The sequence below is a fragment of the Athene cunicularia genome (genome assembly GCF_003259725.1).
Source record: "Athene cunicularia isolate RWA chromosome 9 unlocalized genomic scaffold, athCun1 chr9_part2, whole genome shotgun sequence".
Lineage (NCBI taxonomy): Eukaryota > Metazoa > Chordata > Aves > Strigiformes > Strigidae > Athene > Athene cunicularia.
In genome coordinates, this window is record NW_020799111.1 from 2,616,009 (window position 1) to 2,643,049 (window position 27,041).

General features: G+C 38.8%; 1 protein-coding gene across 5 annotated transcripts in view; it reads right to left on the reverse strand.

The window, feature by feature from the left end:
* The window catches only part of STAG1 (stromal antigen 1), a 204,207-nt gene that overhangs the window by 18,097 nt on the left and 159,069 nt on the right, over nucleotides 1–27,041 (reverse strand). For all 5 annotated transcript variants that reach the window (XM_026855427.1, XM_026855431.1, XM_026855430.1 and 2 more), the window contains 7 exons: nucleotides 26,871–26,941; nucleotides 21,747–21,834; nucleotides 19,100–19,180; nucleotides 9,537–9,629; nucleotides 5,655–5,829; nucleotides 3,185–3,324; nucleotides 802–903 (listed from right to left, as the gene is read on the reverse strand). In XM_026855427.1, coding sequence (XP_026711228.1) covers nucleotides 802–903; nucleotides 3,185–3,324; nucleotides 5,655–5,829; nucleotides 9,537–9,629; nucleotides 19,100–19,180; nucleotides 21,747–21,834; nucleotides 26,871–26,941 — 750 coding nt within the window. The remainder of the gene's footprint in view (nucleotides 1–801; nucleotides 904–3,184; nucleotides 3,325–5,654; nucleotides 5,830–9,536; nucleotides 9,630–19,099; nucleotides 19,181–21,746; nucleotides 21,835–26,870; nucleotides 26,942–27,041) is intronic.

Below are 27,041 nucleotides of genomic sequence, written 5' to 3' on the forward strand. Positions count from 1 at the left end.
AAATGGTATTAGACTGACTGATCTATGGCACCTGGCTTCTTCCTCTCTCCAAGTTTTAAAGACTAGAACTACACTGACACTCACCGATTCTTCTGGAAGTACGTCTGTTTTTCTCAAGTTTTCAGAGATACCTCTCAGCTTCCAGATTGCTACAGGAAATCCCTTAGTATGCTGTAATGAATTTTGGGAGGCCCAGCTGATTTGAAAACATCTAATTTATGAAAGCAATTTCTCTATGTAATGGATAGAGCTGGTACTTCAAGGGCCTAAATGGTATTTAGTGAAGCACAGACTTCATGCTGTTGACAGAACAAGGATGGATTTCATCATCAAGTGAATAATTTATGGTTGATGTAAAGCATTTTTTTCTGGGAAAAAACATGTTTAACAATATTGGAAGACTTAAACTAATTAGCTTGAAGTTTTAAAAATCAATCAGTATTTTAGACAAAATGTAAAGAAGATTCATTACATCCAGCTAATTATAAGGAGAAAAAGTCATCCTAATTCTTCTTGTTCACTAGGTGCCAGTAAACAAATGCTATAAATCAGCTTGGATCAAACTGCCTTCAAGGCCTTTCTCTTCCTTTCTTCCATTTTAATCTGACCAAAACTTTGCCAGTGTGTGTTTAAAGAGACAGAGATTACCGAGAAAAATGGACAGTGACAGCTTGAACTGAGGAGCAAGATAATCTCTTAACAGAAGTGTAGTATTTTTGCTTCATTGTAAAGGTCACCAGAGAAAATCCTGCCCAGTATTTTTTCCAGTGAGGCATTTCTAACAAAAATCAATATTCTTACCTGTTGCAAACTGAGAATGAGTGTCTTTGCACACTGGATTTTATCAATTTGCCTTGTTTTGCTCAGGGTTTCCTTAATGATATCTCCATAGTCATTGTAGTACTAGGAAAAAAATGTGGAAAAAAACTCTCTTTAAATTGAACCTCTTAGACAATTTCTTACAGTTTTCCTAATAGAAAGATTACTTGTTACTCTTGTTTTGAAAAGGCAGCAGTTGCCAAAAAAACCCTGACTTTGTGTGAGTGGGTGGAAATGTTTCAATATCAAATTTTAAACTGCTTGGTAGCCTGCACCCAGTGATGAGGTAAGGAACTTCTGTATTTGTTATTATCTTTTGTAAAAAAATATGTTGAAAACAAAGTATTTCCTACCCCAAACTAAATATTTGATTGAAGTGTCTCATGGCTGCAATTCTATGAAATAACATTACACTGAACCAACACACCCTTCACCAAGTAGGTGTGAAGAGAGACTAGCACACAGGTGTGAAGCTCCATACCAATGCAAGGTGAGTTAGATGGCCACGAAAGGAATTCACTGAAGCCAGGGAGCTGAGTAAGGAACTGGTCAGTATGAAGTGCTGGTTTTATGTTAGAAGAATGGTTGATGAAAACCACAGCCTATGGTACTGACCATTTGGTTAGAAAAGCCTGTATAATCATTAAAACTTCAAGGCTGAGAATATGAAAAAAATCTTTTTCCAAACAGTATTCTTTCAGCCTCATTAGTATTTCTGCATTTGCAACCACTTACTTTCATTCCCTCTAAAATATTGCTTCTGTCTTCTTTGATGCACAGATCCTACTAGTTTGTATTTAATTTAAATTCAATTTCTCTCGCTCTCCCCCGATTTCAAGAGAAGCATGGTATGTGAAGAGAAGACCAAGCTAGAGCAGCAGGGAGGAGACTAGCCTGGATTGTGACAGCTTCAATTTGAAACCCCTGATCTGGAAAAAAATCCCTAAGCAAGACTAACCCTGAGCAGCAGCCTGGCTGATGGCTAGAGTGTGCACTGGGGATTTTACTGTACTGCATGCTCCTAATGAACAGGAGGAGGGTTTAAAGTTAAATCCTTTGTATTTCGCATCAGCATCTCAAATGCTGACTGTAGTAAAGGACCAGTTCCCCACTCTATCTTCCAGTTTTTCCTCCTTGGTTGTCATCTTTGTGATGGCTAATCCCTTACAGGTGAGGTATACCTGGCAGTCTGATGTAATGCAAGGGGCTTTCTCTTGCTTGGCAGTCAGGACTGCTAATGTGCCTGTTTCCTGGCAGGTAAACTCGTAAATACACCTGAGCAACAAGTCCTTCTGTATTTCATTGGGCCTAAATACTGTATGGAAGCAGCCTAAGTTAGTAAGATGTTCAGCTCATGCATACCCACTTACAGCAGCACTATATAGAGCTTTTATTTTTAAAATGTGTCCTGGGTTGCAGTGTATTCTATTACCATCCTCATGAGCTGTGGAAATCAGGTGGGGCAGTGTTTCCTTGTTTCCCCGCCCCCCCCCCTCCAGACTATCTTTCTGTTAATGGCCCATCAATGCCATGCAGCATGACTCATTATCCCATTGTGAGATGCTCCACCCAGAGGGAGAAAACCAGCATTCCATCCTGGATATAACCCCAGATTCTGAATACCAGAGGCCTCTCTTTTCCACTGGATTTCCAGAGGACAGGAGCTGCTTAGCCACCACTGGACTTTTCTGAGGAAGAGCAGATCTTTTTTTTTTTCCCTCTACGGGATCACTGCTTCGGGGGGACTGCAGCCACCATTCTACCAGACTGCTACCACCACCCTGATTAACAGGGTGTCAGGTTGTATCCTGACTCTGTTAGTTTAACCCAGTGTTATCTACCTTTATAATTTTTTTTTCTTATTAAGTTGTTATTCTGACTTGGTGTCTCCCACTAGTTTGTTTTCAAACTAGAACAAACTGCTTTCTTGTTTGAAAGAATATTTTCTCAGAAAAACCCCTGCTTCCTTATGGCAAGCACCAAAACTGGGAGACTTCCACTGAAATATGACATTGAACAGGTAATAGATAATGTTATTGTGGATTTGAGGAATTAATTTGAGGAGCAGGATAAGAAATCCTCTGTAGAGAGGAGTCTCTGCAAATACTCAGCACCTTGTAGGACCATCTTTTGGTGTTGCCTTTAATAACGCACTCCTGCTACACAGCACAGGACGTTCAGAGCTTACTGCTTCTCAGCAGCAGGTATAATCTAGAAAGGAAAAACTTTAAAAAAATCAAATATGGCTGAAAAAGCTTTCAAAAATGTTCAATCTTTAACTACTGCACTGGAAGAGAGAGAAAGAGGGGGCTGACACTATAGTCTATGTGTTCAGTTAGGAAGAGGAGAATACACAGAGCGGTACCTTCATATAGTGTTTGAAGATATCTGCTGCTGCGTGCATGTCCACAATGTCATAAATTATCAGCTTGCTAAAGGCAGCCAAAAGGTTTCTTCTCTTATGTAAAGCTTCTATTTTGTTAGCTTCATCTTCTTCATCTCCCTCTGAAAGCACCACCAACAATAAAATGTTTATAAGCAGCTGCTATGTTCTAAAGCAACATTATTGAAGAGTAGCTTTTAGAAAAAATCAATTTAAAATGAAGCAAGGGTTGTTGCAGGAGAAGCTGAAATGAAAGGTGATAACTCAAGTCCTGCCTATGTTAGGACTTTCAGGGAAGTTCAGGAACATAACACCACTGGCCAAGGACACTATCTATAGTCCTGAGTAGGTACTGAACATAATCCACATGGAACTGAATTGATTATTTTCTTTACCCTGTGAAAGGCCACAGTGAAGACCTGTTGAATGCTTTTTGCTTAACTTCTGAAACACACGACATTTGGAGACACTTCATTAACATGACTAAGCTATCAATTTTTTACATGAGGCAAAGTAGAAGCAACAATACTTCTACTGCATGCCTTGGATTTTCAGATATGAAATCGATGGTGCTAAAGCATCAATAGCAACAGGAAATAAAATTCAGTTTTAAGAAATATTAACACTGAATGGCAATATCATAAGAATTAAGTCCTCACTCTGTGAATAAAAGGAAACTATATCCATGAAATGTTAAATATAAGCCTATCCCACAACTTATATAAGGAAATGAAATCAGATGTGAAATCAGTTGTGATAAAGGTTAATATTCTATGATGTTTAGAAGAGCTTATTCTTGGAGGGAATCTTCCAACCAGTTTGAAGAAGTACAGAGCTGTGGTGGGGAGAGAAGGGACATAATGTCACTGAGACTCTTGTTGCACCCTTACTAGTCTCCACAGACCCACAGTACTGAAGTCACGTATTCGGTAACAGAACTCTTACAAGCAGTGGAGTTGACTGCGACTATGCATGCACGTTTTAATCCTGAAATGCTTTAACCCACAGAATTGAAGCCCATTAACACAATTCCTCCTGCCTCCTTCCTTAATTTGACTTTATCATTACCGATGTGTTCTGAACACCAAAAGTTACACATGGTCAGACTGACTTCATGTAGTCTAAGTAGCATTAGGGAGTGGAGATTACATACAAAGATCTTCAGCCATCTTTTTGCTGTCTTCACAGCCCAATCACAGGATGTTAAAGAACAGCAACCTTGCTAAAGAGGAAAAAAAATCCATCCTCCTAAAATCTATTCTTGAGGTATTATTCTGAACATTGAACTCACTAAATATGATTAACTGCACACAGATTTCTGGTGAAGGTGTGTTTCAAAGTGTATTCTTGCGAGGAATCCTTGAAGAGGTGCTCAAAGATGTTAGCTACTGAAGAGCTAGGGAGCTAGAAAACTGAAAGCATCTTTAGAGTAAGAATATATTCTCTGAGACCTTAGTTCTATATGTTGCTGTCTTAAAAGATCTAAAATAGCACCTATGTGTCATGCTAACATACAAGTAACTGAGTACAGTAGAATTTCAGAAAATGTGCCAAAAAGAGCACTTACAGTATGCAGCTCTAAAACAGTCTGGCATGTAGGAATCCATCTCTTGTCCAAAAGTATTTAGGATTCAGAAACTGGATACCTCTGTACTTGCATTTAGGCATTTATAACAAACAGCAGCAGCAGAGATATATTTAAAACCAGACCTAAATGGTGAATCTGCCTCTCCCTGAGTGAAAGCCAAAAATCTCAAGTCATCCCTGTGAGGAGGTAGAGATGGGGTCACTTCAACTCTGGCCTCTCAAAGCGTGGCCATGCACAGGTGCCTAGGACAGAGCAAGCAAGCAAGCAAGCAAGAACACACAGTACTTTCCCAAGTTCTTTTATAATCTCCAACCAAATCAGTGACGTCCTGAGCTTTATTTGATTCTTTTGGGCGAGGAGGAGAAGGGGTGTGTATTTAGTAACATCAGAGTTTAAGGCCATCTTTGCCTAGAGCTTTGCTGGTAAGGTTTGCCTTCACAAGCCTATAACCCTGTTTAGTAATTCTAAAGGATTTCTCTTCTATGTGCTGTTCCATAGTACTTCTTCCCTTGAGGCCATATTAAATGAAGTCTGCTGCTGAACTAAGACTGTACTGTTTTGGAAATAACTATTAAGAAAAATTTAGAAAAGAAAATGAAGAATATTTTTGTCCAGATTTATAGCATATAGCCACTCCCATGTCTTCTAAAAATATCTTTTTTTCACAAAGTGAACTTTGTAAGTACTTATTCTTAACACAAGTAGTACTGAATATTCAATATTTCATATTCACACGTCCAAAAAATAAAGCAGAAATAATTCTGAAAACATTTGAGCAAATTGATCTGAAAATTCTATTTACCTCTTCCTTCTGTGTCTATTATGAAAAAAAAGCTAAGTAGAAAACATGAAAGCTAAACATACCCATGCTCTGGTTTTCATCATCTTGGTCAATAAAGACATGGTCCATCACAAAACTAAGAAGTTCTGACTGGAGGCCTGAGTCTGGATTAAACACCAAAGGCTGAAGACCTTCTCGACCTCCAGTCATCAGCTGATGACTAAAAATCATCAACAGATCACAGAGCAGCATGAAAGCCTGAAAGGCAAAAGAGAATGAATGCAGTAAGAAGCGTAAAAAAGTAGAAAATAAAATACAATTTATCTAATTTCCAGATAACCCTGCTATTATTAAATATTGTCCTCCTTTAACTGTGCTCAGCTGTAGTTGTTTGGGTGTTGTGAAAACTTTATAAGGGTTTCCCCTAACTTTAAAATGTTATGCCTTGATTCCTATGTAAGGAACTGTGTTTACTTACTACCTCTTCCATGTCCAGGATGATCCATATTAAATTTCCATTTCTTCTCTATGAAAAGAACTCTAAATCTACCTCTAATTCAAGGACTGTAGCCAAATTTGTGGTAAAGAAAAAACAGTTCTTTTGATAAACACAAAAGTTAAACAAGCAAAAAAATTAACATTATGAGGAAAAATCCAAGCTGAGTCACTCTCAGATCCCTAAAATGCTGAGAAGCAGCTGTAAGCAAAGAAATTCTTGAAGAATTTAATCAATAATTATCTGCAAAAAGAATCAAGTTATGTTGCTCAGCTTTCAAATCTAGATAACAGCTGACCAAGGCAGAATTTTCAATGATTTATGCTTGTTACTACTATATCCTTATTACCTGAGAACAGAGAAAGGCAGCAGCTATTACTAACTTTATTTCTTTCAAGGCCTTATTTTTATGCTCTCATGAACGAGAGTAACACTATTTTCCACCACAGCTTGTGTCAAAGTGTTACAGCCAGCCATACTCATTTGCATTACATTCAACATCTGAGCACCTTTCAGAAAGTACTTTTTAATCATTTCCATTTCTCTATCTTTAACCTCAGGTTCTGAAAACTGAGAAGGAGAGGAAGGTCTAAAGTATGAATGTGTGTAAAAAGACCCCTAGAAGATCTGTGCTGGATATGCTGTTCTCCTCCCCCAGAAGCCTGCAGGAGCCTCACTCAGGGCAGAGTCAGTCACAATTCCCAGGTAGGTGGTAGGCCAGAGACATTTTCAACTGAAGAGCGATTGCAGAATAGCTCTGACAGAGTCATGAAATCCAGTGTAGGCTTTAAGTCAGTCCTATATTCCCCCTCTACAAACAGCTGAACATAAAGACAGTTAAATATGTGTTTAAACATATTTTTGAAGCAAGTTTAAAGAAAAGTAGTGAGTGAGAGCAATCTGCTTTACAAACTTCCAAAATGAAATCTTTGTGAACACTGAACGTCATAGCAGCTTGCTTATTTCTTGTAGTATGTTATAAAATCTGAATGAGCTATACTCAGGCAAGAACAAAATGCAAATCATTGTAAACTATGTTCTACCTAGACTTGGGAAACAGATGCCACTATCTGGGATTTTCCTCCACTGGATCTAAAAAGTTGTGATTCATTTCAGTGATGATCTGACCTGCTCTAAATTCCTTTGATAATAGAATTTAAGCTTGTCCTAATGTAGACCTCTAAAAAAAGAGCATATGAATAATGCACTGAAAGTGCTTATTTCTGTCCAATTTAAAGACAGCAGTTGACTCAGATACAGATGTCTATATATTGTAGATATGTCTAGTCACAGGAGTTTTGTTTCACTCAGTCTAGGAAAAGTTGAAATGTTTGAGTCCTGTTCCTATAAATATTTAATATGTTTTTCCTTCCTTTGATATGTACATTAATCTTCTCTGGAAAGAATGTACAGATTAAGAATCACATATGCTAGGGAGATAACAAAATTTACAGAGAATTCTCAAGAAAATCCAGTAAAACTAAAGGATTAAGAAGCAGTCCTGCACTTGCTGAAATATACTTTTTAAGGAAGAAAATTAGAAAGATCACAGAAGCATTAGTTGGAAGGGACCTCTGGTGTCTCCAGTACAACCTACTCTGATTGGGACACTCGCTGTCTCTAGGTCTGGTTGGCCATGGCTTTCTCTGAGTATTGAAACCTTCCACAGAATTGTGAACTGCAAAGGAGTTTCCAAGAAAAGTTTAAATCACCAATGAAAAAAAAAATGCACATTGTGGCTACTAATAATATGAGAATGAAAACATGTACAGAATTGTGAACTGCAAAGGAGTTTTCAAGAAAAGTTTAAATCACCAATGAAAAAAAAATGCTAATTGTGGCTACTAATAATATGAGAATGAAAACATGTTAATATACATGAAGAAAAAAAACCACTGCAGTAATGGGATCATTTACCATTTTTTGATGCAGAGGAGACATTAATGCTAGCTTAAGCTAGAATGGTTGGTAGTTTCATGTAGCTAGATGATATTTTAACATTATATAATATCAATAAAATATGTCAAGAGTAACTACTCTGAATATTAAAAAACAATTATTAAAGTTAAATCTGCTGGAAGACAATGACATGTCAAGAGTCTTTTAGAAATACGTAAACTAGCGACATCTCTGAGCCTTTAATATTCATATTTATCAACTTGCAGAACACAGTGTAAATGCCAAGCAGAACTATCTTTCAAAAAAATAAAACTGTCTTTTAAGAAGCATCATCTTTTAAAAAACACAGGCAAAACCACAGGCCATTTAGTCACAGCCTTTGCAAAATCTTAGGAGGTCTGATGGAAATGCAATTTGTAGACAACTAAAAGATGTCAACAGACTTGATATAAATCACCATATAGTCCTAAAATATTAGTAAACAAACCAGGATTGAGAATTATTTCAACAAGCCCTTTGACTTAATTTCTTTTATTTCAATGTCTAAATACATACAGCAGAAGCTTCCCATTCCATGTATGCATGGCTTTCCAAAAATCTAAATCAAACAATTGGATAATTACACTGAATCATTAAAAATTCTGATACCTTATTATGCAATCATATTTCACATATATACTTTCAGCATATGTGTGCACACACATTCAGATGCAGAGAGATGCATGCACTTAAGTTTTCAGTCAGTGTACCAAGCAGGAAAGTGGAACAACCTAAGCCATAATGGTTAGATTGATGAGAAGCTAAAAAACCTTTGAGATCTTTATATTTCTATAATGAAGACACTGTTTAAGTAGATATTTTACTTGAATTTCTCAAGCAGACGTATTTGCCAAGTGACAATTTTTGCACAGTGTGAAAGGACACTATGTTCTTAGTGTTACTATTTTTGTAAAATGAATTACACTTTTTTTGCTAGAAAATATGCAGTAGTATGACCTGTACCGCTAGAAGCCTCAATTTTCTCCCATTAGCTACAAAGGGAAAGATATAATAATTAGTACTCACCACTACATTTAACTGAACTATTAGTATAACAAAATAATAAAGTAACATGGAGGCTTCAGGCATTTGCCTTTGGCAGGAAAGCAGTTGCTCTAGAATCTCTATTAGTCAGTATCAGGGGGAAAAAAATCCAGAAATATACAGCGAAAGATTCAGCCCATTTGAGGTCTCAATCACCCTCTAAAAGTGCCTATTTCCATCTATTAATACAGTAAGGGTCTAAAGGAATAGGCTTTTATTTTAGTTGACTGAGTTACATGAAATTTAGAACAGCTGAATACGAGCCTAAGCATCCAGGTAATCCTTACTGTTATAGTGAAAATTAATTTGACATTAGCTGTGATTTGAAGGTGCTTTTAATACAGCTCTTCTTACAGAGTGTTTGTTCAGTTTTATTTAGATAGAAGGCACAGACGATTTTACTTTTAAGTTTGATATAGTGTCGTCTTGAGTTTTACTACCATTTAATCACACTTTTCTAAAAGCATTTGACAGACATTTCCTTTACCTGTTCTTTGACTGGAGTGTTGACATTTGATAGACACTGCTGGCAGACAGCCAGAAAGGATTTCACAGTTTTCCTCAATACCAACAAGTCCTCCTAGAATTAACATTAAAAAGGGATAATATATAAATATTAATCAAAGGTTGTTATGAAAAAGCAAATTAAAAAGACAGTGATAATTTAATACATTCAATCCTATAAACTAGCCAAATGAAAAAGGCCATGAAAAAATATGCTATCCATAGAGTAAAACAAGTAATTGATTTTTCAGAGGAATGACCCAAAGTTTCCCTGTAATAAATACTAATAACTAAACAAAAATTCCAGAGTTAAATTGTCTGTATTTTATATTGAATGTAAATTATAAATGATTCAGAACAAAAAAAGGTTAATGATCAAGGCCAGCATACCTGGTGGTTTATAAAAAATTCTGTACTCAGATAAATCAGCATGAATGAAAGAGATAAATACCAGCGTCTCAAGTTCAACAAAAACATTATCCTTACTGCCTGCAGACATGGGAAATGTGAATGCAAATCACAGAAACCTGATGAGTTATGGAAGGAGGAGGGAGGTTTGTTGATCTAGAGAAAAAAGGATTTGTGGTTGGAAAAGATAAATGAATGACTGTTCTTGATCACCTGCATTTAGAGACAACTGATGTGTATTTTACATGTGGGTACCAGAATGGCAGGTTCAAGAGGAAAGCTGTGTACTTTGACCTGGGGGAATTAATGGCTAACAAAATAAACTAGTTAAAACAAAATATAAGATACTGGAGCATAATCATAAGAATGCAGCAAGTAGCCATGTGGAAACAGCAAATCAGTTACAGGAGAAAAAGAACAGTCCTATGTGAAAAGCTAGGACTGCCTCTGTCATAACCTGTAATGACAATGTACGTGGCTTCCTGACACATACTTAAATAGTTACTGGTTTACAGTAGTGATAAACCAAGAAGAAAACAAGAACCAGAAATCACCAGGACTTTGTGTTAGCAAAGGTATCTAGGACCAATGCTTGAAAGACCTTTCCCCTCCCAGTTTTCACCATCACTGGTTTCACGTGAAGAAGGGCTCACACCAGCCGTGAATTCACCCTGAGACTGCTGGCCTGCCTCTCCTGCAGACCTCCCTCCGTGATACCTCTATCAGCTTTCAGATGAAGGCAGTGTGCCCTACAGAACAACATCCAAACCTACAGCTAAAGAATCTACATACAACATTTTCCTTGCTAAAAATTCCCATTTTTAATTATGCTGGCTGTTCAGTCCATGTGTCTCATTTCTAGTTTTAGCTTTTCTTATTGCTTCCTATCATAAGATCTTGTTATTCTTTGTTTACTGAAAAGCCTTTTTGTGGCCCATATGTTCTTCCTATACTGGTTTACAACAGAAGGCAGGTCTGCAAGCATGCTGAAGAACATCTGAACCTCTTATAATTTTCAATAGAGTCAGTATGATTTTAGGTCTGTGAGCTACCTCACCTTCCGATTATATTTTTCTCTGATAATAAAGCCAAGGATCCCTTGTACCACCACATTACATCATCTGTAAGACAGCTCTGCTCTATTCACAGTCACAACTTTCCACCGATCAGTCTTCTTGTTCCCTGATACTAAGCTTTCAGTTTGGCAGCATTAAAAATCTCTCTTTGTTTTTTTAACTGTATTTTGTTTACCAATTGATTTATATCATCCACATTTCAAATGCTTTCACTTTACCTTCCCCAATGATTGGTAAAAGTTATCAAATTTTAGCAGAGTATGGATCTCTCCCAGAATGCCTCAGAAGCTATCCTGTCGTGTGATGGTTACTACTTACAACTCTTTTCTAATAAAGCTTTGAATATGAATTACATTAAATTCATATATTCACCTGAAATGCAATGGGGTACTAATGTCTTAGAGAAACTGGTATTTCAACTGGTTTCCTTATCAGTCAAAAATGCAATCTTCTCAAGAGCAAATTTATTTGTTCCTTCCAGTCTTATCTCTTGGCCATGTTCGTTCCACTCTTCAGCCGTGTACTGACTGGGTTTTCTATCAGTCACCCCAAGAGTTTACCTAGGACCGATGCCAGGCTTATCAGTTCACTGGTACATAATCATCCCATTTACACCTTTAAACACTAGGATTACAATCACAGTAATAACTTCCTACATTCTATCACAATTATCTTCCACTTAGATGTTAACATCTAACACCTAACAACAGAAAAACTAAAACCTATGAAAAATCCTTTATAAAGGCTGAAAAGTGATTGAGTATGTCTCCCATTTTTCTTTCTGTCAAAGAATGAGTAACACGTAGGTACATTATTTATTATCCTCTCTCTTGATAGTGTGACGAAGATTCATTTTGAACAGTTACAGACAGCAAAAGAAATCCCAACCGAACAGTGCAACAGAGCCATCTGGAACTTTTCTAAATTTGGAGAAATCCCCAGACTGCTATAGAATGGTAAAAGACAAAACGGGAAGGAAAAAAAAATAAATTACATTTTCAAGTCTGTTACCATTCTCAGGCGCACAGCCAGGGCTCTAGAGGTGTGATTACCTGATATGCTGGCTTCAGCAGAAAAACTGGTATAAAAAACCTTTACAGTCCTCTTGGTTGCTAGGGTAAAACCATGGGGTCACACTGTGAAGTGGATCACTAAAGTGACCCAGGATAAAAATGACCCTTTCTTGAACTGCATAGCATAACATCTTAAAATTTAATTAGTCCATGGAGGGAAGGAGAATTAGCCACTAAGAGCAAGGACTTGTATTGGCTTTGCCACCACCTGTAACCGAACAACTGTGCTCACAAGACTGTTATCTAACATTCTTCAGTTATTTTCTAGCTTTAAATTGAGGCTTGTTTTTAATATTGAAGCCATTTAGAAATGGTGTGCTTTCACTAGGTTAATCTATCAAACCTAATGTTTTTCTTCCCATTTGCCCACTGCCTTTCCTCTAAACTACTTATTTGCAGAATTAACTTCCTTCACCTTGCAACTCCAACTCTTTGATAAACTCTACAGTGTTCAAGAGCCGTTAGCTTTCAATTCAACTGTGAAACACAATCCAACCTTTTGTACCTTGTGACTCTTCCTCCCTTCAGCATTTTGTGCTTTTTTTCATTGTGCCTATATAAATATGAAAAGTCACCAAGTCACTATGTTGTTCTTTAAATCCCTCTTCAAATCCCCTTCACTAATTCCTCTGCCTACTAATCACTTTGTAATAGCTATACATTTGGCTAGTCTGGCTGCTGCTCATTCAGAACTGTTTCGCCTTTGTCTTGGCTCTGAATGTTTCCTCTGTTCATGGGTTGGGGTTTTTTTTGTTTACTGTTCTAAGATTTTGGACTCTATTCTTCCACAAATATTTCCTTTTCATTACACACATGTACAGTGCATAGTACAATGGTCCCAGGCACCTGGTTTATTGTATACATGAAGAAATTATGGAATCTAATTCCCAAGTCTCCTACCTCAAGACTGTACTGCTCCTCAAGGTCTATAGACAAGAGAACTCTTGCTGAGAAATTACCAGCTTCCTTTGAAACCATCCTCAAACCCCTTTTCACAAGCAGAACAGTTTTTTCCCAGACAAGACTGCTCCCACAAACTACGGTGCTTCCCCCCGGTATAGTGCCGTTCAGCACAAAGAGCGCTAGTCTGCTTAGCGACAGCCATGGCCTCAGCCTCTTCTGAACATGTACAGGAGGAAGACCAAAGACGAGAGCAGTAGACTATGGATATTACAAGGCTTACACATTTCTTTCTTAGCTGCTGCAACCTTCTTTCAGTAATCAATTTTTCCTTTCAGATTTTAGACATGAAGACAACTCCACAGTAAGTCCTTTTTTCCACAGGCTACCTTGAAAAAGAGCTTTAAAATAACTCTGCCCCAACTCTATACTATATTTAAGTTAACTGGTGGTATCTTTGTTATTGGGTGGAGAATTTGGACTTTCTTACTAATTCAAATAATCAGTAATTACCCTCCTTCTGTTAAAATGTCTTTGAAACATTTTCATTCTGATATGACTTCTTTAAACTCTATGATCAAAATTGTAATCTACAAATGATATTACACAGTGTTGAGGAATCTGCAGGTTGGTAACAGCCTGGCTAAAAAACAGCTGATACAATGAGAACATGAGTACAACAGTGCCTGGGAACACCCAAACTACCAGTTCTGAGGGGGTGTTTGCCTAAAAACTGGTAATACTAAGAGGAAAATTAACAATGAATTTGTTTAAAATGACCAGATTAAACAGTAACCAGGAGATTACCAAGAAACTTTTGAGAAAAGGAGGAGCCACCTCATATATAAAAATCCCCTATAAAAGCAACATGGAACAGAGCAGCAGTCAAACCAAGTCAGACACCCCAATGCTGCAACTGCTGCCTGGGCTTGGAAGCCCCAAGAAGCCCACATCCATCTGAAGGACTGCCAGGATGGGGAACAACATGCAGGAACCCACACCTCAAATGTGTGTACATGACTGTGGAGTGCTTTGTCGGAGCGGGTACACATGAACCTGGAGCACACACATGTCCAACAGCAGCCACATACAAGCAGGGGACCTCATGCCCCCCAAAGGGCAATGGGCTTGTACCTCATAACTCCTGTGAGAGGGTGTGTGTGTGTGTGTGTGTGTGTGTGTAACTACATCGTGTGTGTCTTGGGGAGGGGATTAGAGCAGATTGTGAACAGTTACAGAAGGGTAGTTAGACATTTGTAGGTGTTCGTTCGCATTATAAAAGTGTCTAGTATTCTGGTTTATCTGCTGTATAGCTGATACTTATCCTGGAGATGTGTTGCACTGACTACAGGTTAATTAAGTGTTGTTAATTAATCGATGAGCTGACTTGATCCTAATTTGATTTAAACCACAAGAGTCAAACAAACAGTTTTTCTTTGCCACACATACGAAGCCTACAGACCAGCACACCTAGCCTCATGTAGTCAGCCATAATCCAAAACACACCCAACAGCTGTAATATAAAGTATCTCTCAGAAAGCAATAAATGTGCCCTAGGCATGGATATAATGCTCATGAACACTTTCCAAACAAGGGCAATCCTCTCAGTAGAGAGGCTGTATCTGAACACCAGATAAAGAACTTCATTCCAAAAAGATTCTGTTCCCAATTGCATACTTCTGGTTGTTATGTATTACTCTACCATAGAACGATTACACAAAAATATTAAGCAGTTTTGAAATCTACTCAAAGAACTCTGAAACAAATCTTACCAGATCCACCCATCCCACCTGCAAACTCCCTGCAGTAAAATGTACACATAATGGATGCAGAGCATAACTGATTAAGAAAGGTAAAACCTGCCAACATATGCCCACTACTACCAAACCAAGTACTTCCTCCCACAGAAACATTAACACCCTTGAATCCTGTACTTACAATTCCAAAATGTTAGTATACTTTATCCTGTGCATTGATTGCCTACATGGTAACTAACTAGGTGAAATGGAGCAGCTACTATTTGTCAGCATGAACTCACACAAACAACCCATCTGGCAGCAGATGAATATTTCTCACAAATCAGTCCCTCCGCCTCTGATCTCTTGTGGTGGTGCAGTTCCTCTGCCCACCCCTCTCCTTGCTGGGTCGCTCAATGCTTGGTGTGATTCCAACCCCTGTCCTGGGCCACACACCAACCCAGGGCAGCACGGATTGCAAATGGCAGTGGACCAGAGTGTTAAGGCACCCCCTGGACGTGCCTGGCTCCTGCTCTCCTGATTGCTTTGGAGTGGTGGTAACAGTCCATCACCTCCCGACAGCCTAGTACAGCTGCACCTGGGACGTGGCCGAGGGAGGACGATAACAGAACCGCACATCCAGCAAGTTCTAGGCCTGCGCAACTGGTGGGAAACACCAGAATATTTTATCATTTGAGCTGGGCTGGAGTGGAAAAGTACCTGATGGAAGTCAATTATCTTGGACCCTATAAATAGTGACTCCAAGTGAGACTCTTTGAGCTCTCCCAGATCGCAGCGGGCCTGTGACCAGCATCTCCACTCAGCTGGAATGCCTGTCAGGTACCAAAAACCTTAAGGTACAGTCAGCCGTTAAAGCTGATGGGAGTCCAGGGCAAAGTCAACCCTCCTGAGTCTCAACTATCACCCGCTGAGGAATGCTGATGCACTGTCAGTATTTAAACTCAAGAAGAGGGAAATTTTAACTTTGAGCTAGCTTCTTTTTCACCCACTCACTCACGCTACCTACCAACGTGTTTAGGTGTACACAGTTATTTTCATGAGCGTGGGTATGTATTTATTTTACTGAAATCAAATACTTTTATCTGTCTCTGTGTTTGTACATCTTGTGTTTGTGAATGAACATGTATATATGTATTGATCTAAGGTACCATATGGTAAGTTAATGTGAATCTTGCCATCTTTGAATCTGCAGTTAACTCACTATTTTAATGTATTTTACTGAATTATTCTGTCATTTTTAAAATTGGTTAATGATTAAGTCTGCTAGTCATTAATAAATCTTGATTTGCTGCTAAATCATTACAGTATTAATACTTTCATCCACAACATCTCTCAGCCTGCATGCTCAAGAGAAATCTAAAAAAAATCACCTTCTAAACACGAGACTGGGAACAAAAAGTCACAAGTCTAAAGGATACAGAAAAACAAGGACTCAAGATTAGTCTTATGACATACTATAAATTCCCTTCTCTCCATTAGCCTTGTCATGTGCCATCTTCCTTCTCTTCCCCACTACCCAGCTCCTACTTCCCTCTAGTAACTGTCTTACCACCCTGCCTTCCCCCGCTCCCACCCCTCTAGAGGTACCAACGGCCTTTCCCTTTTCTTTCAGAGACAGTTTACCTGATCTGTATCGAAATAGAAACCAAGAAATTGTTCTCAGCACATATTTTGTTTTGCAATCTTCTGTTTTTATTTGAAACCTGAAAGGCTTATGTGTCTAAAAGCCTCTCTAATTTTTACACCTCTATCCACTGGTCTACTAAAGATACCGCTTCAGTCTAGAAACCATCACCTCTCTCTGTCATCACAGCTACAGCAAAGTAACACTAGAAAGCTGGATGGACCTACATATTAAAATACTGTGTCAGAAATGTTCTTGTAAAAGCCTTAATACTTAAAAAATTCTCATGAAATACACTGTTTTTCATTTTGAGACAGTCGTGTTAATCCTTTTGTCTTCCCATACATCATCCTTTAGAAGTAATCCCCTTTAAAGTCTGCTAATTTATAAGCCTAAATTGTGGCTTATAAAACAACCATGGGCAAAATGATCTTCTAAAGGATTAAAGGACAGACACAGTGCAGATCAGATTTATTTCCACAGTGAACAAACTACAATGGAAAGTTTGATAGAAAAAACCCACACAGAACAAAATGCTACAACCGCATCAGGTGTGTGGATTTCTCTTTATCCTGTTTCTGTTGTGAGCACAGCTGAGGTTGCTGGCTAGGCATGAAGAGCTGAAGGGCATTAATGCTGTGCTCCTCTTGAATTAAGCATGTAGAACACTCCTTATTTTTGTAGTGGGTGGGGTGAAACCCCAGACAATAAGTTAATAACAGGTCTCTAGGTTAGAGTAATTATGATTTTCATTGGGGATTCCAGAAGCAGAATTGACTTGTACAGTCATTCTCAATGGAGCTTTCAGAGTTCCTCCCATTCCTATGAACTACATTATGAATCAGAAGAGTATCAGAAATACATGAAAGATCAAGGCTATCCTGCATTCATCTCATAAAACAATGTCTCATACAAATGTATCCTATTTTGAAAAAGTAGGCGAAGCCACACGACCACGGTAAGTCACTGAAATAAAGGTCTTTTTCTCTTGCAGTTTAACTGGACTATGATGGTAATATTGCAAACAACAGTCCACATTAATATTTTGACACCAAAATGCAAAGCTTGTGACCAGGTACTACGCAGATAGATGCTCTATGTGTTAGTTGCTAGTTGTGGTTTATGGTAAGTATGTCTCTTTTGCTATAATTCAGACACAAGAAAACATGAAACGTTCTTCCAGCAATGCTGACAGCTATTGCTCTGCATCATCTATGTTACACTAGAGCTACTACTGTATTTAGTTCAAAAAAATGGAGAAATACAATGAAGGGAGAGAGAATCTTACTGAACACTCCGTGTCTTGGCGTTCGCCCCCAGAGCAGGGCAAGACTGGGCATTGTTGCTCAAGGGGCCCAGCAAGTAGGACAGAGTTATTGGGCACCTTCGGGAGTGGGTGAGACAACTAGCAAGGCCCAACAGTCAAGAGCACATGGGGAAAAATTTAATGAAGGTGTTGAAGACAGCGTATAGCCTTGGACAGCTGCCTAGGTGCTCTAAGTGCACCTGCTCTGAGTACCAGGTTCCTCATACCCTCCCTCACTCACCACACCAGTAACCAGCAGTTTTCCTTACAAGGGAAGCATTAGAATGAGATTTGGTGTGTTGATTTTGTGGACTTAGGGGCGGAAGCAGTGTATGGCCTCTTGGATTTACTTTTAGTTACGTAGCGCTTTCCGTCAAAGCGAAATTTCTCCCTAAGGATAACAATGCTGCTAGCTAGGAGGACTTTAGATGCTTTACTGTGATGAGATTCCGAGTTCATTTAAAACAAACGGGATGTATTCAATTTTCTCAGTTATAAGGAGTCAAGATGTAATAATTATATACTACCAGCATGCTAAAGAGAAAGAAGCTAAAGAAGCTGAGAGGGGAAAATGGGAACAAAAGCCATAATAAAGAATACCAATTATTCTTTTTTTCTTACTAGAAAATTTTTAAATTTCAATGTAAGTCAGTATTCAAAACCAAAGAATTTACAATGTATTTTTATGTGCATAAAAAGCTTATTTTATTGGTACTCTAGTATAGCATCTTTTTCTTTTTGATGCTGATGAGGACATACACAATACTTCAGTTGTCATACCATTTTAATTTCATGTATTATTTTTCAAAAGGCACTAATAAGACAGGATGTTGGCCTCTGCTTGAGAAAAGAGCTAAGGAAAGGTCCTGGAAAAGCCAAGTATAACAAACATGTAACGTTGTCCTTACTGCATCACACTTGCGTGCATGTGCTTTTTATTAGCACTCGTCACTGCTAGTAGCCTTACATTTATATTTAGCAACATAAAAGACGTAAATAAAAGGTAAGCAAGGTAAATACACATAAATATCTGTGGTGTACAGATCAGCAGTATTGCTTACAACTATTAGGTCAGCATTGCCAACATCACTTAGCCATTCATGGAAACTGCTGTACTCACAATAATGTGCATTAAGAATCTTCAGCAATAAAAATACAAAGATCAGCTAGTATAAAATTCTGATGAAGATGAGCCTCCATTATTTGTATAGCTTACTGAGATATATGCATGATGTTAGAGAGACCCTGAAATATCAAATAAATCAAAATGCTAACATTTTATATCTGTTTCACAATATAAAATGATGGTACAGTGGGTGGAGTTACGGAGTATCAGGACTAATGCCTTTTCAGGCAAGTTGTGTTTCTTCCGTAAAATTTGTATGATCAAATGCCTACTTACTTTGGAAGGGGAGCCTTCAGTGATTTTCACCAGCTGCCAGAGAATAGAGTAATGGGAACACTGCAGTGCCTGAACAACTATCTGTAACAGAGGGAACACAAAGAATCTCAGCACATTAGAAGTATCAAGCATATCAGTAAAGTTTATGTAAAATTTATAATGTATTTTGGGGAGAAGTAGGAGCAGCTCCTAGGTAGTACTTTTTGTTTTCAAGGATTTTGTTTTTCCTTACTCAGTTTGGTGCAATACCAGACTACTACAGCTGAAAAAAATACTGTGGAAATTCTGAGAAACAGAACAGAAAACTGTGCATTAGAGTACAGCAAGAGATGATGTCATAGCATGATAGAAGTACAACCCAATATCTACATATCTCAGTTCAAAAGCATCCGTTTAAATCCTGTAAATCTGACTTCGCTATAAAATAGTCTGGAAATTTGTTCCATTGTCAAATGAACATGCAGCTCAGCTTCTGAAAAAAGGGAGAAAATACAAATTTTCTCATGGAGCAGACTAGGCTCATAGTTATGGCGCCCATAAAAGCATCTATGGGTGTATTTTTAAAATTTCAAATCAATATTAGGTGCAAAACATTTCAAAATCTTTTTGGTTTGAAGATGCTTCCAACAGTTTGCAGTTCTGTACAGAACAAATCAAGTTTGTAACAGCTCTGATCACTTCACAAAATACTTTCTGGATATCACTAAAGACCAAACCATCCTTTTTCAGGAAGCTCCTTCTAGTGGACTGGGGGAAAAAATACTGAGGAGACGAGACTTCAGTTCAGATTTTAGAACTTTTTTCCTATGATCTTACAGAAACATTTGGGGAGCCACATACTGTCAAACCCAGAAACTGAAGATGGAAATGACAGTCTTTATCTGCTGGCCCCTTCCCTCCAGGTAGCACAATTTCAGCATTAAGTAGCAACTGCAGAGAGAGCAGAGGGTCCCACAGTTTAAAGCCATGACTTTCACATGGCATGTGGCTATGTGTCCTCCAGACGGTCCTTTTAAGAAAATACTTTTAAAGAATTTTTTTTCCTAAATGAAATTGAGTTAGAATTAACAACTGGCTTCTAATTGAATTCAAATTATAATATAAAATGTGATCAAATGCTGGAGAGTAGGCAGTCTGCAGTTTAAACTGGAATCCTGGGAGAGTGTGAAATGGTCCCTGTGTTCATCCATGAGAAACTAAAATGGAACTAGGAGGAAACAAAGTCCAAGATATGTACATTAAAAGGACTCCACAGGGAAGGCTGGCCAGCATCCCTGATAAGTGTTTTTGTTTCCTGGTTTTCATAAGCTTCCATCTTATCTTCAAAGCACAATAATCATTTGTGATAATTGTAATTGCAGCCAAGGTTTACAAATGTTGGGTTTCAGTGTAAACATCATTGTGCTGGGTTTGTGTGGTGGAGTTCTGGTAGCAGGGGAGGGGGCTACAGCAGTGGTCCCTGTGAGAAGTTTCTCGAAGTTCCCCCGGCTCCAGGTCGCACCCAGCTCTGGCCAAGACCAAGACAACTAGCGATGGTGGCTGCACCTCTGTGATAATGTATTTCAGAAGGGGAGACTGAGAGGTGGAGAAGGAGCTGTGAGAAGGAGTTGCAAGGACGACACCTCTTCAAACATTAAGGTCAGTGGATGAAAGGAGGAGGAAGCAGGGGGAGGTACGCCAGAGCAGAGACCCCCTGCAGCCCGCGGTGAGAGGACAGGCTGTGCCCTGCACCCATGGGGGTCACCGGGGAGCAGATGCCGACCTGCAGCCCGTGGGGGACCCCACACCGGAGCAGGGGCTGCGCCCAAAGGAGGTCGGGACTCTCAGGGAAGCCCCTGCTGTTGTAGTTCGGCACTGGGAGGAGTGAAACAGGCAGGGTCAAGGGTGATCCCTGCTGAAGCAGCTCGGGAAGGGCTGTGGCACATGGCAAGGAAGTTCGTGGAGGGCTGACTCGTGTGACAGGGACCACGCGCTGGTGCAGGAGAAGAATGCAAGGAGTCCTCCCCCTGAGGATGAAGAAGCAGCAGGATTGACTGCACCCCCATTCCCTGCCCCCTGCACCACTGTGGAGGAGAAGGGAGAGAAATCAGGAGCAAAGCTGAGCCCTGGAAGAAGGGAGAATCTGGTGTTTTTAAGATGTGGCAATGCTTCTCGCTGTCCTGTTAGGTGGGGGCATTGTTAGTGTTTGAATTAAATTTATATTCTTTTTCTTCCCCTAAGGAGTCTGTCTTTTGTCTATAACCACAATTAGTGAGTCATCCCTCTCTGTCTTTATCTTGATTCCCAAGGCTTTTGCTTTATTTTCTCCTTCCCAGTCCTGAGAGGGAAGGAGTGAGTGAGTGAGTGGCTGCTGGTGCTCAGTTGCCCTCTGGGCTCAAATCATGACAATCATTATTTCTACATTGCTTTTCACAGCCAGGAAACTTAACTTTACACGTAAGAAAGGTGAGGCAAGTAGCTCAAAAACCACAGAATTCAAGATTTTTCACTTCCTGGACAGTGTCTAACTGCAATATATATTTTATTCAAAACCCCATGTTTTTCTAAATAACTGAAGTCTAGTGCATTAATCTTTTGAATGTTTACAACTCGACTCTTTAAAACTTTGACTCCCCAAACAATGCAGTGCAGGTGTTGCTAACTTTACCTGTTCAGGCATAGCTCCGTGTTCAATTCCAGTTCTTAGTAATCTGTAGCAGTTACTGAACAGATCCCATTTTGTGAGATCATGCGCACTAGAATGAGAGGTAATAAAGAGAGATTAGTTATGCTCCTCAAAACTCCACATGACAGTGAGAATATAGTCTGATCTGGCAGCTCAGTGAGCTTTGGTATTTTTGCAAAGCTGAGATAATACAGCCTGCTGACAAAGCAGTTGCACAATTAGTTCACACCATGCTAAAAGCAGAAGTTAGGATTTCTGATAATTGAGGAAAAATAGTTTACTATACAGGATTTTTGTAGGGAAGAGATAAAACTCTCTGCATAACATAAATCTTTAAAGATTACTTAAGTGTAGCTTCGAGGTCCTTGTCAGTGTTGCTTCTAAATCATCTTTCCTCTTGGGTTCTAAGCATTGACAGAACTCCAGAAGGCACTTCTCTGGCAGTGCAGCAAACACTATGACCAAACTCTAGCAACATAAACTGAATGGAAAATGGTTTTGGCTTTAAGCAGAATAAAGTTATGTGGTTTTCTGCTGTATCATTTGGCGAAAAATAATATCCATTATCACTAGATATTAAATCTCCCGAAATATCTAAAGTAAGGCAGCACGACATGAGACAGAGATGGCAGTTTCACATTTCAGTTGTACCAACTCGCTTCACCAGTGAGAGGAATACAAACAAGACCGGCAACACATATTCTACAGCCTTTCAGAACTCAACAGCTTATGATAGAGAATTTTTTAATAGAGAACTGAGAAATACCAAAATATCAGGTTGCCTGGAAGACAAAAATTCTCTCTCGCAAAAAAAATGTAGATTTAACACATTTTTCTGCAGTGGATTTAAACTGAGATAATTTAAACCAGTTTGTAATATGTTTATAAAAGACAAAGCCACCTCAGAATAATCAGAAAGTTGGTGATTAAAATACTCACCTGGAAGAAGGGATACTCAGACTTAATCAGCAAATTTAAATTAGATAAAGCAGTCTCTTGCATCTGGCTCCCTTTTACCCCAGCACCTTGATCACCACGATATGCTCACTTTTCCCATCCCTTTGTGTTTGCACAGCTTTGGAGCTGCCTGAGTTTGTTTAAATAATTAACTACTCAGCTCAGCCAGAAAGAGTAATTCTCTAGTTCTGAAACAGAGGTTGAACTCAAGACTGGGAATGCCTAGATCCTATTGAAACCCCTAGTACAAATGCTTCCCAGTCTGGAGCATGTTAGCCCTGGGAAACCTCACCTATAAAAGTTTCACAGAAAACATAACAATTAATGCCCTTGTATTAAAAGCAAGTGAAGTATGCACTCTAGGGTTGTGTCATTAAGCCAAGGTGCATCTTGACTTCTAATTCAAATCCATGAATAGAACTTAAAAAAAACAGAAAAAAAAAATGTAAAAATACTCCCCTCACCTTAGATCATGGAATGGTCTTTTGGAATTCTGGATGGTCTTCGAAGTATGAAAATAAAATGTTTCATAGATAAATTACAGGCTGTCAGAGAACTGCCTCTGCCTAGTGATATTAAGCACATAGATGCTGCTTCAGCAAATCACAGGGTTGCTAGCAAGGCAGAGTTGTACCTCTTTAATTACAGCACTGTAATTAAAGCAGTAAAATCTCCTTGGTGTGCAGAGGCAGATATCAGCATAGATTATTCTACAGAGAATAGGAAAGGAAAAACTGTCTCATTTCTGCCTTTTCATTTGAGAGCCCTCTGTGTCAGGCAGCCATCACAGGGGCATGCCCCACTGCCCTGACAGCTGGGGGCACCTGAGTTCTTTACTCTGAGCCTGCCCTGACAGCTCAGAAAGAGCTTTTCAGCTTCCAAAGCTGAAAAATTCTAATTATATATAAGTTGCATAGGGTTTTTCGATATAAACTTCCTTAAAGAAGAGCCTTCACATTAAATTTAGGTATATTCAGGTACACCCTTGTCTCTTTTGAAATACTTAGCAATCAAAATGTTATAAAGGTACCTTGGACTCAATACAATTCTCCACAGAGGTTCAGATTGATATAGAGGCTCCTAGAATGAAAATTCACACAACACAGAGTTTTCCCTTAGACCATTCCATGTCAGAGAGTCTTCATGGATTACAGAAAACAGGCTCCAACATTTCATCAAAGGTTTCTTTTCATCCCTATAGATAACACTTTTTGCTGGGGCACATTTCTGCCAGAAAGGAGTCAGCTGAAGTAAAGGTACCAGTTCCACAATGTTTCTAAAAGCATGTCAACAAGCAGCTTAGAAAATTTAGTTTTCAAAGAGGTGATCTCTCTACCCACAAAACTGCTTCCCTTTTTAGAGGCACAAAGAGAGAGAAGATGTACCTTGGGCTTTTAACAGCTATGCTAGATAGTCCGATTTCTCTACTGAGGTTTCATTTATCATAATTTCTTCTACTTCTGGATACAATAAACTGAATAATTCAGCCTGAAGGATGTACAGGTCAACTACTGGAAAAAAGGTTAGGCAAAGGGTTTTTATAACAAGAAGAGAAGGTCTGCTGGTCTGACCATGAATGTACCTATCTGGGATGTGTCCTGACTGATCATGCTTATACTGATAAAAATATGATGCATGTCTGGAGAGTTACTATAGCCACTGCAGGCTTGCGAAGTCAGTGTGGAGGCAGGAAGAAATTCTGTATCATATTTGAGGACTACGAGACAGTGATACCAACAATACTGATTTCTAAATGTGAAACAATGTTCTATATACAAGACAGCATCAAAGGGCACATCCAGAGTAATGGAGGTGATGCTTGAGATTCATGTGTCTGGCATTGAAAGAAATGCTGATATTCTGCAGCATACAAACTGTTACAGCACTGATTTGTTATGTGTGAAAGCTCAGTTGGACTGGAGTTAGTATAGGAAAATTGTCTCTATGTACTTAAGGACAGAAAAAATGCTATGAGAATCAGTGAGACCCTGGTAAAAAAAAAAAAAAAAAAAAAAAAGAACTGCAAGTATATACTCCAGGTGTTCTATTTAGAAGACCTCAAGAAAATTTATTATTGTATTCTGAAAACTTGGACGGAAACATTGTAATGATGAATTCTTTTGTATTGGAGTACTGATATCCTTGTCTGATGAAAAGACATGAATTAAAAGGTGTGCTGTGAGTCTTTTGTTACCATGATCCTCTCAGAAAGAGGATTATCTTAAGCTTGGGAAAATCTCAATATAGAAGCTTTTTGGTCTGGAAGGCTTTTCTGATAATCCCTTACCATGTTTTTTTCCACCTTGCCAGGCTTCTTTTTCCTAAAATATGAAGCAGCAGCAACTACCAAGGAAACACAAGCACAGATAAGGTACAGTGGAGTTTCTCTCGCTGGGAGAGAGAGTTGTTTCTTTTCAAAGCCTCAGCAACTACTCTATCTGTGTGCTTTTAGAAGACATGAAAGGTACCAGTTGTTAGCCTGCAATTTCAACTTCTTCCGTAGATTTCATTTATTTTGGCTCCCAGCTGGTGATAGGCAATGACAGTATCAGACCACAGTCACTATTCTTTGAGATGAGAACACTCGATATGAGTTTTGAATTGAAGACCCCAACCTCGTAGCTAAAGGTTTGGCAAAAATTCTGTCTTGGATAGTACAATTGTTTCCTTTCATAAAGAAATCACATCAGACATAACACTCTGTAGAATAATGAAAAGATTTCATTACTTCTTTATATGCAAGCAGATATTAATTAGAAATTCCCACTGAGCTATAATCATAAATAACAGATCAGCTGAGAAATGATACACAGCTGCTCTTCAGCTCTTCAGTTTTCTTTTCTCTCTCCTGTTTTTTGAAGGTGAAGATAGATGTCCCCAACCCCAATTTGTGTGTTATTCTACAAAGCTTGCTTTACAGTCTGAATTAACTCTCTAGAGATTTGGAACCTTAAAGGAAAAAAATATATAGGGGAGACTCTCAGAAGAGCCTTAAGATTTATGCTGCTTTCTTGGACAGGAACTACAGCTTTCACCAGTCCTCTCAGGAAAGACAGAAGTGGCTCCAGAGTGTTACTAGGGAGACTGAAAACCTAATTTGCACATGTGTCAGCCTGCTGCATTACGGAAATTAGTGACAATTTAATGATCTCTGTGGGACTCTCGTTGAATGGAAACAAAGAGTAGGTATTTCAGAACCATTTCATACAATGATCCAATGCAGAATTCAGGATAAGTGAAGACTAAGCACATAAAGAGAGAAATGAAATCACAAAACCCAATTTGTATAAAAAGAGGTGTCAGAAGCAATGTCCTCTCACATCTCGTGCTAAGCAAGAAATTATTTGTGGCTCTCAGTCACCTGCATATGAATCTTTTTTACATGCTGACCAGGAACAATTACTTCCTAGTTGATAGGAGGGGAAGATTAGGTCTTTATGGTTATGCTCCAAAATTCACAGTTCAAGTGAAATTTTTCAGGTTGCTTTAAAAGTTATGAGAGTGCCCATAGGTGTGAGAGCAGCAGGACCCTGAAAAGCTGCTGCCTGGTTCCAGTGAGCTGGTTTCTGCTTAGTGAAGGAGTTTCCATGCAATCTACGCAGTTAGACTTTGCCAACAATCCAACTAGAAATTATCCCTGGCATTTCTACAGGAAGAGGACACACCTTCTGGACTCTCACCACAAACTATTAATTATTACTATTATTACTACCACTTATTTCTATAATTTTGAGGAGAAATACCTCAAAGGCATTGAGAAACAACTTCCTCCAGGGCTCTCCTAAGCTGAGGCTCAAAGCACAGAATTGGCCTGCATCCACTGGTGCCAGAGATAAGAAGTGTCCCTTGTGCATTGACTGTCATGCAGGGGAGTATGACTTTTACTAAGATACTCATAGGTGTAAAAGCACTTAATGCAAGGGATGGTATGCCACTTGCAAATCAAATCTGTAAAAGTAATGGCACTAACTAAGCAAGGACCCAGATTAATCCAAGCAGTTATACTGACAAATACCACTAATCATTTGTTAATCTCTATTTCATATTTCAGGCCACATATTTTCTCATTTCTTAACAACAGGCATCAACTGATACTCATTGAAATGATAAAATTAACTGTAAATTTTTGAGGGGAAAGAAATCACCTACTTGTGAAAAGAGGTTAACCTCTTTAACGTGGAGAGCACATTGTATATATCATCATCATCAGCTTCTTCTCCCTGAAAATGGAAGGAAATCCATTAAGAAAGTTCGGCAATCCAGCAGAGTACTGAGTTATCACATGGGAAAAGGAGATTTCTTTGAGGGTTCACGCTGACA